General features: G+C 36.5%; 1 protein-coding gene across 6 annotated transcripts in view; it reads right to left on the reverse strand.

Moving 5' to 3' along the window:
* Window positions 1-16797, reverse strand: part of LOC105467216 (attractin like 1) — an 882222-nt gene that overhangs the window by 652248 nt on the left and 213177 nt on the right. For all 6 annotated transcript variants that reach the window (XM_071069067.1, XM_011716729.3, XM_011716724.2 and 3 more), the window contains exons 16-17: window positions 9976-10189; window positions 8155-8343 (exon numbers count right to left, since the gene is read on the reverse strand). In XM_071069067.1, the coding sequence (XP_070925168.1) occupies window positions 8155-8343; window positions 9976-10189 (403 nt within the window). The remainder of the gene's footprint in view (window positions 1-8154; window positions 8344-9975; window positions 10190-16797) is intronic.

Here is a 16797-nt window from a genome sequence, read left to right on the forward strand (position 1 = left end):
GTCCCTATTGTATTTCCTGGCATTTCTTCACTACAAATGTTTGTTGGTTAAAAACATGGGAAAAATTAAACAATGAAGGAGTTCGTTATTCACACATAGTGGATCACTGCCAGGTAACTACTACTTCCAGAAATACAAAGTCTCCTTGAGGCAATGTCCAATGCCCTTTTTCCCCACAACGACACACAGGTGTATAATAAAAAATCTGTGGAGGCCGGGCGCAGTTGCTCACACCTGTAATCCCAGCATGTTGGGAGGCCAAGGTGGGCAGATTACTTGAAGTCAGGAGTTCAAGACCACCTGGCCAACATGGTGAAACCCCATCTCTACTAAAAACACTAAAATCATCCAGGCATGGGGGTAGGCGCCTGTAGTCCCAGCTACTCGGGAGGCTGCGGCAGGAGAATTGCTTGAACCCAGGAGGCGGAGATTGCACTGAGCCAAGACTGTGCCACTGCACTCCAGCCTGGGTGACAGAGCAAGACCCTGTCTCCAAAACACAAAACCAAACAAACAAACCCTGTGGAATAGAAATAACTGTTAGAGTAGTCCTGGACATTATCAGCACAAATGATCTATACACAGCTTCCGGAAAGGCGAACTTGACAACAGAACAGAGAACGGAACTACAGAGAAGAAAAAATAGCAAACTAGACTACCTGCTCAAGGAACAAATGGTAGAAGTAGACAATGAAGCCTCTATAATAATCAAGAAAACAAAAGAAGCAAAAGATCAAAAACAAGAGATACAATGACAGACCTGAAGATATGATGTATGCTTGCCTAGCTGACAATTCCACCAGCAGTATATAGTTATCATTATTTGATTTGTCAGTGGTAGAAATTTAATTCATACCTGTGTTAAAATAGTGAATTATGTTTCACTAACCTTCTCAAAAAAAATCAGTTACAACAATTTTTATATTTGTACTATATAATTACAGTGTTTTCAAAAAACTTATTTCAACTAAATAAAAAGTCCCAAGTAAAGGATTATAAAAGGAAAAATAGCTAAATATTAGCAAACAAAAATACAAAAAAATACGAATAGAGTTAAGAGATATTAAGATATATCTAGACATTCTAGCAACTATTTTAATATTTGCAACAAGAGTAAAGATAAGAAAACATGTATTTTAAGACATTACAGAACATTTTTAGCAGATGAAGAAACAAACCACTCTTCAGATTTAAAGAGCCAATGAAAAAATCTAAAAAATCTAAAAATGATTTTCTTCAATGAAAAACTGTAAAAAAAAATTAATTTTAAAGAACCACATCAATCACTGAAAAACTGAATTAAAACCATGAAAAATTTTAGAATGCCAACAAGAAAGAAAAAAATCTTAAAAGCTCCCAAAGCAGGGATAAAAAAGATGTTCCACAAAGGAATGAAAATTAGATTGGCATTGGCATTCTCATCCACAACACTGAATGCTAAAGAGGTTCCAAGGAAAAAATTACTTAGAATACTACATTTAGCCATTTTATCATTCAAGTGAAAATGAAAAGTATACTTTTAGACATGCAAAGACTCAAAAGTTTATGTCACAAATTTATTTGAAAAAATTTACTAAAGATTGTTTACCAATGGTTAAAATGGTAAAATTTACGTTATGTGTGTTATACCACCAAAAAAATTGTGAGAAAACAAAAAAGTAGAACAAATGAGAAGGAATGGGATGTAAGAAAAACTTGAGAACATAAGCTTAATTCTAAATAATTTTTAGAAAGTTGTTAAGAGAATAAGAGCTTAGACTTTCACAAACCACTTTTTCCCTACTTTTTAGCCTTTTTTATTGTGAAATATAACACATATACAATTACATAAAGAAAAATATAAGATTAATAAATTATTATACACACACACTCTGGACCTGCACAAAGCCTAGCAGTGGATCACTGCCTCTCTTGTCTCATTTCCTAATCGGCACCCCTAAACTTCTCCCAGCAACATCCTCTAGCTGACATTTTTGAGAATAAACTTTTGCCTTACTCTATAGTTTTACCACCTAAACACACATTTCTAAACAACATAGTGTAGTTTTGACTATTTTTGAACTTTATACCTAAATGTAGTCAAACAGTATGTAATCTTTCATGCTAGCTTCATTCATTGAACAATAATGTTTGTGGAGAGACAACCATGACTATCGAGGCAGGAGAAGGTGCTCATTGTCTCATTCCCCACAAGTCTTCCACTCTTGTATTCAACTCTCCTGGGCAGCTGGCTCCCAGTTTTGAAATGTTCTGCTGTGCTAAAAAGGCCATTTTATGCCTGAAACCACTACACTGCTGCACACTTGATCAGGTACAACACCCCCATTCCTTATCACAATCCCTAAAAAGGGATATCAACGGGGAGCTCAACCCATAATACATCCAACCATGCCCATCCCAGGCATATCTCTCCACTTGATGCCAAGAGCCTGAAGGAACAAATGAACACAACAGCTGCAGCTGGGATTCTAGCCTGCATTGTGTTACTGTTTTGCCTTAGCTCTTCAAGCAACAGTGGTGCCCACTATGGACCAAATACGTATTTGACTGGACTGCTGGGAGTGATGAAAGGCCTAGAAAGTCAGTGGGTCTCTACGTGCATTGCCTCAAGTAGTGGCTACCTCTAAATGGGAAGATGACTCATCTGGGCAAGAAGGACTAGTATCAACTGGGTGACCATGTTGTCTAAGGGCCATACACTTATAGGCTTCAACATAGTAGACTTACCACCAACAGGGATCTCAGAATTATGAAGTTACTGTGATAGCAGTTATTAAGAAATTATTTTAGGTATAGAGAGAAAAGGGATCCTTGGAAAGTTTTCATTTCTTTTTAAAACGCCTCCAAAAGCGTTGCTTGTCTAACAGAAAAGTCCAGGCTCTTAGAGCCAAGCCGCAACCTTTAGTATGCATACGCAAGCCATTAGAAACTGGGTCCACTCAACATGGCGATTCCTACCTTTGTCCTCTTGCCCTTGCTCCACATATCCCCGCGTGTGTAGAACATCATGGTGCCCTGCATTTGCATATTAAAAGGCGAGGGTGGGAAGGCCAGTTTTTTTCCCAGGGCTACGTGAATGAATGCCTGGTCAAACCAATCCCCTAAGCCCTATGCAAATCAGACACGGACTCCTCCAGCCTCTACATATACCTGCCTGGTACGCACCACACTTGGGGTTTCCTCTTTGAGCTGTGGAGCCCCCATCCCTCTGTCTCTGTAAGGGCGAGCCTCTTCCTTCTGCCTTCTCTTTTCTTTCTTGCCTATTAAACTCTCCGCTCCTTAAAACCACTCCACGTGTGTCTGTGTTGTTTAATCTAATTCAACGTGAGACAAGAGCCCTGGTGTTCCTCCACTCATGGGAGCCATATCATTACTATAATTGCTAACTAGAATGGGTTGCCTCTCAGAGGAAAAACAAGAAAGCTCAAAAGGAGGGAAGGAAGAGTGGACAGGCAGAAAACAAATATTGCTGCTGGGATAGTTGTTTGTATTTTCATCAGTCAGGCTGCCAGTGGCTGCTCCTACGGAGGGACTGCAACAAAGTCAATGATCTAGTAAGAAAGTCCTGAAGATACTTAGGAAGGTTATAGAAACAAGCTGTGTTATGGCCTGCACTCCTAGGAAAACTCCAAGTGACTGTTTCCTGGAGAGAAAGGGACACAGGGAAACCACTGGACGGATACAAAAACCTAAAATGGACCTTTCACCTTTAAAAGTTTCAAATATGACAAAAGAAGAGAGATGATCATAGTGGAGAACTTAGGACTGTCAGGAGAAAGGAATTAGAATTGCGATAAAGATCCCCTGGAGAGAATTCCTGTGTAGAGATGGAAACTGTTGCTTTCCCTATCTCATTGAATACATTTCAACCACAACATATTCCTGAGTTTAATAGATACACTGGACTGCAAGTGGCTGTTATTTTGTCTCCTTTGACTGAAGTGTAACTACAATTTCTTTGGAACCTCGAAAAAACATACCAACATGTTAGATTCACTCATTTCAAATCCTGTTTACTGCAGGTTAAAGTATTGGAAGAAAAAAAAAAAAAAATCTAAGGACTTTTGCTCCTATTTTCTTTGTGAGCTTCCTAGACACTCAGATGTTGAGAAGAAGGGAATTGAAAAAGAACCAAAAGAACTTCTCATTTTATTTGTCTGTTTGGACTTTAACAAGTAACTGATATTTTGCTTTGTTCAAATCAAAGCATCCTCAATGGACATAAACTTGGATACCAGCCAGGTGCGGTGGCTCACGCCTGTAATCCCAGCACTTTGGGAGGCCGAGCCGGGCAGATCATGAGGTCAGGAGTTCGAGATCAGCCTGGCCAACAGTGAAACTCCATCTCTAAAGAAAGTACAAAAATTAGCCAGGCATGGTGGCGCATGCCTGTAGACCCAGCTACTTCAGAGGCTAAGGCAAGAGAATCGCTTGAACCAGGGAGGTGGAGGTTGCAGTGAGCTGAAATTGGGCCACTACACTCCAGCCTGGGCCACAGAGCGAGACTCCATCTCAAAAAAAAAAAAAAAAAAAAAAAAAAAAAACCTAGATACCAACTTTATCTCAGGTGATTCTACAGCTTTCTATGGTGGTAGAACGGTAACTACTGGGCCCCTGAAAAGTATATTATTCCCAAAAAAAGGACATAAAGTCTGGATTAATTACAAGATGGACAGATACCAATAAGTGGGATATGAATGAATGCAACCAACATTGAGAACAGGTCATGAGAGCAGCAGGAATAAATACTACTCTCTACTTTTTTGTTCCAAATCTGAAATTCCAATTAATTCAGCTGAAAAGGTGTATTTTTGATGAGCAGCAGTGTCAAAGAGTGGACTGTGGAAAGATAAACCATATTCTCTGCTATGAAGAAGCTAGCTAAGATCAGTACTTTCTTCTCCCAAGCAGAAAGAGTTTCACATGGTCTCAAGTTCCCACAAGGCTACCATGTGCTACCAGTAGCATTATGCAATTCCCTTGGCACCTATATTCTGATGCCATTTGTGTTTGTAAGCAAGGACACTCTCACCACATAGTATCCAGTATTAAATATTCATTCAGGCAAACCGAATCCAGCAGCACATCAAAAAGCTTATCCACCATGATCAAGTGGGTTTCATCCCTGGGATGCAAGGCTGGTTCAACATATGCAAATCAATAAACGTAATCCAGCATATAAACAGAACCAAAGACAAAACCACACGATTATCCCAATAGATGCAGAAAAGGCCTTTGACAAAATTCAACAGCCCTTCATGATAAAAACTCTCAATAAATTCGGTATTGATGGAATGTATCTCAAAATAATAAGAGCTATTTATGACAAACCCACAGCCAATATCATACTGAATGGGCAAAATCTGGAAGCATTCCCTTTGAAAACTGGCACAAGACAGGGATGCCCTCTCTCACCACTCCTATTCAACATAGTGTTGGAAGTTCTGGCTGGGGCAATCAGGCAAGAGAAAGAAATCAAGGGTATTCAGTTAGGAAATGAAGAAGTCAAATTGTCCCTCTTTGCAGATGACATGATTGTATATTTAGAAAGCCCCATTGTCTCAGCCCAAAATCTCCTTAAGCTGATAAACAATTTCAGCAAAGTCTCAGGATACAAAATCAATGTGCAAAAATCACAAGCATTCTTATACACCAGTAACAGACAAACAGAGAGCCAAATCATGAATGAACTTCCATTCACAATTGCTTCAAAGAGAATAAAATACCTACGAATCCAACTTACAAGGGATGTAAAGGACCTCTTCAAGGAGAAATACAAACCACTGCTCAATGAAATAAAAGAGGACACAAACAAATGGAAGAACATACCATGCTCATGGATAGGAAGAATCAATATCGTGAAAGAAATCAATATCATGAAAAGGTAATTTATAGATTCAATGCCATCCCCATTAAGCTACCAATGAGTTTCTTCACAGAATTGGAAAAAAACTGCTTTAAAGTTCATATGGAACCAAAAAAGAGCCCACATTGCCAAGACCATCCTAAGTCAAAAGAACAAAGCTGGAGGCATCACGCTACCTGACTTCAAACTATACTACAAGGCTACAGTAACCAAAACAGCATGGTGCTGGTACCAAAACAGAGATATAGACCAATGGAACAGAACAGAGGCCTCAGAAATAATACCACACATCTACAGCCATCTGATCTTTGACAAATCTGAGAAAAACAAGAAATGGGGAAAGGATTCCCTATTTAATAAATGGTGCTGGGAAAATTGGCTAGCCATAAGCAGAAAACTGAAACTGGATCCTTTCCTTACTCCTTATACGAAAATTAATTCAAGATGGATTAGAGACTTAAATGTTAGACCTAATACCATAAAAACCCTAGAAGAAAACCTAGGTAATACCACTCAGGATATAGGCATGGATAAGGACTTCATGACTAAAACACCAAAAGCAATGACAACAAAAGCCAAAATTGACAAATGTGATCTAATTAAACTAAAGAGCTTCTGCACAGCAAAAGAAACTACCATCAGAGTGAACAGGCAACCTACAGAACGGGAGAAAATTTTTGCAATCTACTCACCTGACAAAGGGCTAATATCCAGAACCTACAAAGAACTCAAACAAATTTACAAGAAAAAAACAAACAACCCCATCAAAAAGTGGGCAAAGGATATGAACAGACATTTGTCAAAAGAAGACATGCATACAACCAACAGACACATGAAAAACTGCTCGTCATCACTGGCCATCAGAGAAATGCAAATCAAAACCACAATGAGATACCATCTCACACCAGTTAGAATGGCGATCATTAAAAAGTCAGGAAACAACAGGTGCTGGAGAGGATGTGGAGAAATACGAACACTTTTACACTGTTGGTGGGATTGAAAACTAGTTCAACCATTGTGGAAAACAGTATGGCCATTCCTCAAGGATCTAGAACTAGAAATACCATATGACCCAGCCATCACATTACTGGGTATACACCCAAAGGATTATAAATCATGCTGCTATAAAGACACATGCACACTTATGTTTATTGCGGCACTATTCACAATAGCAAAGACTTGGAATCAACCCAAATGTCCATCAGTGACAGACTGGATTATGAAAATGTGGCACATATACACCATGGAATACTATGCAGCCATAAAAAAGGATGAGTTCGTGTCCTTTGTAGGGACATGGATGCAGCTGGAAACCATCATTCTCAGCAAACTTTCGCAAGAACAGAAAACCAAACAACCGCATGTTCTCACTCATAGGTGGGAATTGAACAATGGGATCACTTGGACATGGGAAAGGGAACATCACACACCGGGGCCTATTATGGGGAGGGGAGAGGGAGAAGGGATGGCATTGGGAGTTATAAGTGATGTAAGTGACGAGTTGATGGGTGCAGCACACCAACATGGCACATGTATACATATGTAACAAACCTGCACGTTGCACACATGTACCCTAGAACTTAAAGTATAATAATAATTTTAAAAAGACACCTAAAAGAAAATAAATAAATAAATATTCATTCAGGTGCAGCCTTATCCTATAGTACTTAGAAAACATGAGAGACCAGTAAGGGGCAAGATTTGTCTCCTGGAGTACAACTCATAGCAAGTCCAGTACTGCTGACATAACTCTATGTGATGTCAAGACTGTGCATTCTATACTTGTAGCAGATATACCAACATTGATACGATATTCTTGCCCCAAAATGCTTTCCTGGATCTAATCATGAGGGAAAAATTAGACAATCCAAATTGAGAAACCTCCAAAACAACTGGTATAGGTTATTCAAAAATATCAAAGTCCTGTAAGGAAAAGACATGGGAACTGTATTAGATTAAAATACACTAAAAAAGCTCACCAAAGCAATCTGTGATATTTGAGGTGAACACCCTCATGAAGTGTTATGCTGTCTGCAACATACACACAGTTCAGGGAAAAGGGGCTGTACATATGTGGCAATATGTTAATAGTTAGGGTAAGATAGTGGAATGCAAAATGATGATATAATAAAAATCAGAGGTTAACAGTACCAGTTGGTTTCAAAAGTAGCTGTAGCAATATTTTTTCTCATTTTCTGAAACTCCTTCAAATATTTAATTCTTCTTTACATCATAGAATAGTAATTTATGTTGCTGTCAAATGAAAAGTACTCTAGATAAATACTCACGAGAGCAGGTGGCAGTTTGCCACTCTAGACATTGTCCATAGGGAAAAGAGATGATATAGGCATTAGAGTCAACACATCGTTTCGTACTGCTGCACCACATACACTCCATGCCATTGCTTGTACAGTTGGAACATGATGTCCTTAGAGAGCATGGCTTTTTGCATGGCCTCGCATTTTGATTTGGACTAACTGGAATAAATAAACAAATACAATAATTTCATTTTTAACTTCATGTTAACACAATTGTATGGGTTTTCTTTGCTTTGCTGTTCAGAGCATGTTTCAATTAAGCCAACTTTGGCATTATAATATGATGAGGTAAATAAAAACAAAGGTGATATATCAATACTTCTTAAATTTTTTATTAAATTTGAAAATGTACAACTTCTTTGATATTTTTAATTATTTACAAAGTAAAGTTGTATAATTTTAAATATTATAAGTAGTAATGTAATCTATGACCTAGTTTGTATACTAGCAGTGTTTACTTTCCCAGCCACAATGTTTTCCCAGCCACAATGTTTTCCATAACATTCCACATCTTACAAAGTAAATGTCCCATAAGTGAACATGTCTCTGATATAAACAAAGAATAAAAATACAGCTTATCATAAAATATTACACAAGATACAATATTTATCACAGCCTTTAGGACGACTATTATTTTAAAATAATAGGAAATAAATATTGGCAAGGATGCAGAGAAATTGAAACCTTTGTTCACTGCTGGTGGGAATGTATACAGCCTCTGAGAAAAACAGTATGGTGATTCCTCAAAAATTTCAACATAGAATTGCCACATGATTTTGCAATTCTGCTTCTGGCTATATACCCCAAAGAAGTGAAAGCAAGAAGCTGAACAGATGTTCATACACCCACATTCATAGCAGCATTACTCACAAGAGCCAAAAGGTAGAAGCAACCCAAGTATCCACTGATAGATGAAGGGATGAACAAAATGTAGTAGATACATATAATGTAATACTGCTCAACCTTAAAAAGGAAGGAAATTCTCATACATCCTACAACATGGTGAAACACTAAAGACATTATGCTAAGGGAATAAGCCAGTCACATAGGACGTATACTATATGATTCCACCATATGAGGTACCTGAAGTAGTAAATTCATAGAGACAGAAAGTAGAATAGTAGTTGCTACGGACTGTAGGGGGTGGGGTGGAGGAAACAGAGAGTTATTGTTTAATGGGTACATATTTTTAGTTTTGCAAAATGTAAAAAGTTCTGGAGATAAACGGTGATGATGTTTGTACAACAGTGCGAAAGTACTTAATGCTATTGAATTGGCATTAAAATACATTTAAAATGGTTAAAGTGGTAAGTTTTAAGCATATTTGACCATGATAAAAATATAACATTTAAAAGAAAATAATTTCATATTCCTTTCTCACTTAACAAAAATCCATTTCAGAAGACGTAACAAAAATGTTTCTTTTAACTTGATAACTGAAATAATATGTCTACAAGAGTAAAAGGAGTCCCAATTAAACAAATCTTCCCAAACACTATCATAAGTGAAAGACATTAATGAATTAAGAATAGATTATTGCTATATTGTAAGTAACTACAACCATATATTCATAATCTCACTATTTGAACCAACAGAGATTGCATAAAATAATAATACTATGTTATTTTCACAAGTTAATGCTGAGATCACTAATAGTAAGTGGGGAAGAATGTGTATAAAAATAAAATTTACATAAATATCAGAGAATCAGACTACACCCTAGAAGGAAGGAATGAGAAGATGGGATGGAAACATACTTTTAAAGGAATGCTAATTTACTGGACTACTTACCAACAGGTTTTTCACAGACAAGGCCATTTGCCATAGATGTACAAGGATTAGCTTTTAAGCCTGCCACTGCAGCCCTTTCTAGATATGCACAAAACCCAGAATCATTGGGTTCACCAGGAAGCCACTGTAGTGTTGTGTTTGTAAAAGGAGACATGTCTTCCCATCCCCAGTAGGATATATTGATCTTGCGCAAGCCTACCCAAGGTGATACTTTCTGTAAACAACAGGAAAAGGGGCATTCAAAGAAAGTTAGATGTAAAAATATGCCATGTTCCTTAGCAAATGGTTCATTATTATTAAAAATTATATTTGAAGATATATATAAAACTGCCTTTCTAATGAGTTTTAGTACTAAGAATAATTAACAATTATAGCATAGTTTGGAGAATGATGTAGAACAGAACACTGTTTTCAAAACACAGGTTTTATGTTTAGCTACATGATTGGCATCATTTATTTAGCCTTCGCGAACCTCAGTTTCCTCTCCTATAAAATGGAGATATAATTATTTATCTGATAAGGCAGGATTATTTAAAAACTTAACATACTGTTATTTCTGCTGCTGCTTCTATTACTATTACTACTATCAGTGTAATCAGTTGAAAGATTAAGATTCTAAAGATAAATTGCCATTATCTGCACTGTGAAAATAGAAAATAAAATCAACAAACAGTATATAGAGTCTGAGTGAAGTCTTCATAACAAGACTTAGCAAAAAGACTTAGAGAAGAGTAACTGCCTCTCTCTTAGCTTAGACCTCTACATATAAATTTGGGCTTCTATATGATTTTTAGATAAATTAATGTCATATAATTTTATTAATAAAAAACAAAAATAATAAAATATGATGCTTGGGCCTAAAATTTAACTAAAATTGACAAATACCACATAACTATTCTTAATGCTGTAAGTAATATTTCAAAATTAGCTTGAAATAAACATCTTTAGCATATTTATAACCTTAATAATTACTCAATTTTAAAATGTTATTCTTATATTAAAAAGTGATATATTCATGATCCAAATTACTAACCTTTACAAATTTTTTTAGATTATAAACACCTCTATTTTAATATATATATATATACACATATTTTCCAAAATACTAAGCTACCAATATTATATTACAATGTGAAATGATTTCAAAACTCCCCATCGTTCTTTTTTTTTTTTTAACATTACAGAGTATCAGGACAGAGAAAAATGTTTCTCCACCTTGCACATTAGCAACACGGAAATAAGATATTTGTATCCAGTATATGTTCTAATTATGATGTGTACATGGTCCTAGAGATCTTAAAAGATAGCCATACACCTAGAAATGTGTGCAGTGTACAAATACAATAAAGTTCACATAGTAAACACTCGACAAATGTTTCTTGAATAAAATTTAAATATAAATTCTTGTTATGACAATAAATCTCATATTGCCCAAGTACTGTACACATAGTAGGTAATCAATAAATTTTGCTAAACAAAATTCATTAAAGATTGCTATCTTCCATCATCTGCACAGTGCCTGAAACAAAGATGGTACTTAATAAATAATGTTTCTAATTATAAAAATACACATGCTGCTTCACACTGTGATCAGCGTATATTTCATATATTATTCTGAAAAATATTTTGATAAGCAAAAAGCTAAAACATTCTTACAGCTCTTGATAATAACAGCAGGAGTCAATTCAACATAGATATTTCAGATTAACAACTGTGTTTCACATGACAGCAATTCTGCCTATATCCCTGAACTATCTATAGTCAAGACAAGTCATTTAAAATGAAATATTACTCCCTAACTCATCATGATAAAAATCTGAGAGGAAGAGGAGGAAAACAGAAAAACGAAGCTGCTGATAAAACATTTAAAGTAACTATTACTCAGTAAATGAACTGGATAGGCAGTTCATTATCTTATGTAAGATAAATAACTATATCATGAAAATTTCCTGCAGCACACCATAAATCACTGTAACATTTCATTAGCCATTTCCGATAAGTAAATGATCATTTGACCCAAGATATCTCTATAAAGTGAATGAATTTGTCGATCTTTATTTGCCAAAGAAAGGTTGTCTTAAGTTTATATAACTGCAATGACTCAGAATTCATTTTATATAAAGATATGCATAATTGAATGTCACCTTGCAGAAGTCTCCACCTTTGAAATCTTGCTAAAGCTCAGCTTTCTGATAAAGCAAAACATTCTTCATTTACAGGGCATGCTACTTAGCATCACATTCCTTAGCAAATGGAACTTTTGAATGCATCTAAGTTCATCACGCATTCAAAATAATTATTAGTTCAATCATTATTATTCATAATAATAGGCAAGAAAAAATGAACACTAACATAAGAATCTTGAAATATGCAATCTCAAAAAAGTACATTTCAAGGTTATATTGTAAGAACTAAAAATAATATGTCTTAAGCAAGAAAAAAAGCAACAGAATTATAATATCAAATACCAGTACTTTCTAAATATCAGGAAATTTGAATCTGCCAATAATAAGCTCTGCATAAGTGGTAGGTAGTGAGAACTAATTTTCACATGTTCATTGGTAATAGCCCCTTATTTTTTGTAGTAAAAGAAATAAATTGGCATCACAAGAAATAGACAGATTTTAACTCATGTTGTTTGTCCCATATGCTAAAGTAAAACTTTACAAATACACCTTGTCACATTCTTCAAAAATATTATAAAACTGATAGGTCTCTCCTACATGCTACCTCATATATCTTATCCTCTAGCCATGAGGCCGGCAGCTCTCAAGACAAGTTGAGAGAAAAGACATAGGCATTTCTCTGGACTCTTTACCAATATTTTCATGTGCTGGCCAACTCTGAATCCTGTAAGACATAGCTAGGGCACTCCTCTAGGAAATTATTCTTAGGTCCACATTACTGGTTAGATGCCTACCCTTTATCTTCATATATCACCCTATGTGCATCTGTCATTGCAATTATCACATTTCAGTATAATTGTGTTTCTTTCTCTCTCCACTAAGCTCTTTGAGAACAGCAATTGTCTTTTGAAAAAGTACTGCAGTTCATTTTCATTCCACCAAGCCCACACAGGTGGCTGAATGCCACAACCCCAGCTGAATGAAGCCTAGGTCCAGGATTGGCTGTGACTCTGGTCCTACACAGCAGGGAAATCAATCCCCACCACTGCACTTTTGAGCCAAAGGAATGGTCTGGCAGTCCCACACAGGACAATGCGGTCCTTGAGCCAGCCGAGCCAGCCAAACCACTGCATGCCCTCCCCGAAGCAGGAGAGGCCCTTGAGCCTCTGTGCAGCTAATACGCCCTTAGGCTGGAGAAGCAGCTACATGCCTGCACTCAGGGCCTGAGAAACAGCCACACTGCAACCTCTCCAGGCAGGCCCTTGGCCTGCCTAACAGCCCTACACTGGCAATCAGGGCCTAGAAACAGTTCCACAGGCTGCCACTGTTGGGCATGCCTCCATGCAATACAAGCAGCCAGAAGTCCACATCCAGCACCTGAGAAACAGCCCTACAGGCCACCCCTGGCAGGCACACCCACAGGCTAGCCAGGAAGCCATATAAGCATATCCTGGGCCTGAGACACCCCCATGAGGCATTCCCAGCAGATATTCCCCCAAGCCAGCCGAGCAGCAATGCACCTACATCCCAGGATTAAGAAATAGTCCTGTGGGTTGTTCCTGGCAAGCAAGCCCCCAGGACAGCCAAGGAGCCTTGAACCTGTCTCCTGGGCCTGAAAAACAGGCCCAAAGGCCATCCCTAGAAAACATGTTTCCAGGCCAACCGAGCAGCTATACACTCATATCTTAAGCTTGAAAAACAATCTCATAGGTTGTTCCTGGCAGGCCAGCCCCCAGGTCAGCCAAGTGACTACATGCCTATACTCCCAGAGCGAGAGTCCTGTGGCCTCAACCCCAGCAAGCCAGAATGCAAGTTGCCCTACCCACTGTGGGTACTCACATGCCCATGACCTGAGAAACAGCAAGGTGAGCACACTCTCCAACAGAGCCACACCACCACTGCTACAAATTGTCTTTGCTAAGGCTACTAAGACACTTGAAAATGTCACTAGTGTGGACTAGAGCTAAAGAAACTACATGGAGACTACACTACTGCATCTACCTAGAACCAATACCAATACACCCCATTGAACTAATACGCCAAGACCCATTCATACTAATAACTCTTTCCATACAAAACCTACTCCATAAAATTGGAAGAATTTTATGTAGGAATTCCTACATAAAATGTAGGAATATATCAAACAAGAAAAAGGAAAAAAAAAAGGTATCTCCAAAGGAAAACAATATTTCTCCAGTAATAGAACCCAACATAAGTAAACATATGAAATATCAGAAAGAAAATTCAAAATAATCTGAAGGAACTTCAGTGAGATATAGGAGAATACAGATAGACAATTCAACAAAATAAGGAAAACAATTCATAATTTGAATGAAAAATTCAACAACAGAGATATCCGGAAAAAAAGAACAAAATAAATCCTAGATCTGAAGAATTCAATGAATAAAAGTTTTAAAATGCAAAAGAGAGCTTCAACCACAGACTTGACTAAGCAGAAAAAAATAATTACTCTTTCTTATTTTTAATAGAGATGGGTTCTTGCTATGTTGCCTAGGCTAGCCTCGATCTCCTGGGCTTACAAGCGGTCCTCCTACCTCAGCGTCCCAAGTAGCTGGGACTACAGGTTCACACCACCATGCCCAGCTAGAAGAATTACTGGACTTAAAAGCAAATAACACAGGCAACAAAAATAAAATAGAATATGGAGTGAAGAAGGCCTACATTTATAAGAAACCATTTAGTGAAAACCTATTTGTATTACAGGCACTACAAAAAGAGAACAGAAGGAAACAGGTGTCTAGAAATATTTAATAAATCACTTGAAAACTTCCCAAGTCTTCAGAAAGAAATGGACATCCAGGTGGAGGAAGCTTAAAGAACAACAAATAGATTCAGGCTATACAGGTCCTCTCCAATGTACACAATCCTCAAATCATCAAAAATCAAACACAAAGAAAGAATTCTAAAAGCAGCAAGAGAAAAGCATAAAGTCAGATACAGGAAAATCCCCACTACAGCAATAGTAAATTTCTTAGCAGAAACCATAAAGGCCAAGAGGAATGGAAAGATATATTCAAACTATTGAGAAGAAAAATAAAACTGTCAACCACAAATATTATACCCAGCAAAGCTATCCTTCAGAAATTAAGGAGAAATAATATCTTTCACAGACAAAATCTAATGAAATTCATCACCAATAGACTAGCCTTACAATAAATGCTCAAAGGAGCCTAACATCTAGAACCGAAATGATGATAACCACCATCATGAACACATACAAAATTATAAAACTCACTGGTAGAGCAAATATACTAAGGAGAAAGAGAAAAGAAATAAAACTGTATCACTACAGAAAGCCATGTAAATACAAAAATAAACAATAAGAGAGGAAGAAAGGAACAAAGAATAGAAAGGATATACAAAGGAAGAAAAGATGTACGAAAATCAGAAAACAACCAACAAATTGACAGGAATATTTTTCACCTTCCAATAATAACCTTGAAAGTTAATAAATTCCCTTACGTAAAAGATATAGACTGTCTGAAGGTATTTTTTTTTTAAATAACTAACAATATGCTGCCTACAAGAAACTTATCTCACCTGTAAAGACACACATAAACTAAAAGTGAAGGGATGAAAAAAGACATTCCATGCAAACAGAAAGCAAAAGTGAGCGAGAGTAGCTACACTTATATCAGACAAAGCAGACTTTAAGTCAAAAGCTGTAAAAGAGATAAAGAAGCATATTATACAATAAGAAAGGGATTAATTCAGTAAGAGACAATAAATTGTAAATATACATGCACCCAACGCTGGAGCACTTAGATATGTAAGGAAAATACTATTAGATATAAAAAGAGAAATATGCCCCAAAACAATAATACTTGGATACTTCAACACCATGCTCTCAGTACTGGACAGATGATCTAGATAGAAAATCAACAAAGAAACATCAGATTTAAACTGCAGCATAAACCAAATGGACCTAACAGACATTTACAGAACATTGTACTGCAGAATACACATACTTTTAATCAGCACGTGGAACATTCTCCAGGAATGACCACATATGGTAGAACACAAAACAAATATCAACAAATTTTTAAAAATCAAAATCATACCAAGTATCTTACATGACCCCAATGGAATAAAAATAGACTTTAATAAAAAGAGGAACACTCAAAACAATATGAATAAATGAAAATTAAACAATATAGCCCTCAATTAACACTGGGTGAAGAAAGAAATTAAGAATGAAATTTAAAAATTACTTGAGACAGCTGAAAATAGAAACACAACATACCAAAGCCTATAGAATATAGCAAAAGCCGTACTAAGAAGGAAGTTTATAGTAATAAATATATACATCAAAAAAAGAGCAATTTCAAATAAACACCCTAATGTTGCATCACAAAGAATTAGCAAAGTAAGAAAAAAACCAAATCCAAAATTAGAAGAAGGAAAAAAATAAAGATCACGGCAATCACGATCTTTATTGAAATGAAATCAGGACTAAAATAACACAGAAGATCAATGACAGAAAATGTTGGTCTTGTTCAAAAAATAAAGAAAACTGATAAACCATTTGCTAGACTAAATAATAAAGAAAGAGAGAAGACCCAAATAAATAAAACCAGAAGTGAAAAAGGAGACATTAAAATAACACAGAAACATAAAGGGTCATTAGAGACCACTATGAACAACTATATTTCAAGAAATTGAAAACTCACAGGAA

This window comes from Macaca nemestrina, chromosome 9 (genome assembly GCF_043159975.1).
Source record: "Macaca nemestrina isolate mMacNem1 chromosome 9, mMacNem.hap1, whole genome shotgun sequence".
NCBI lineage: Eukaryota > Metazoa > Chordata > Mammalia > Primates > Cercopithecidae > Macaca > Macaca nemestrina.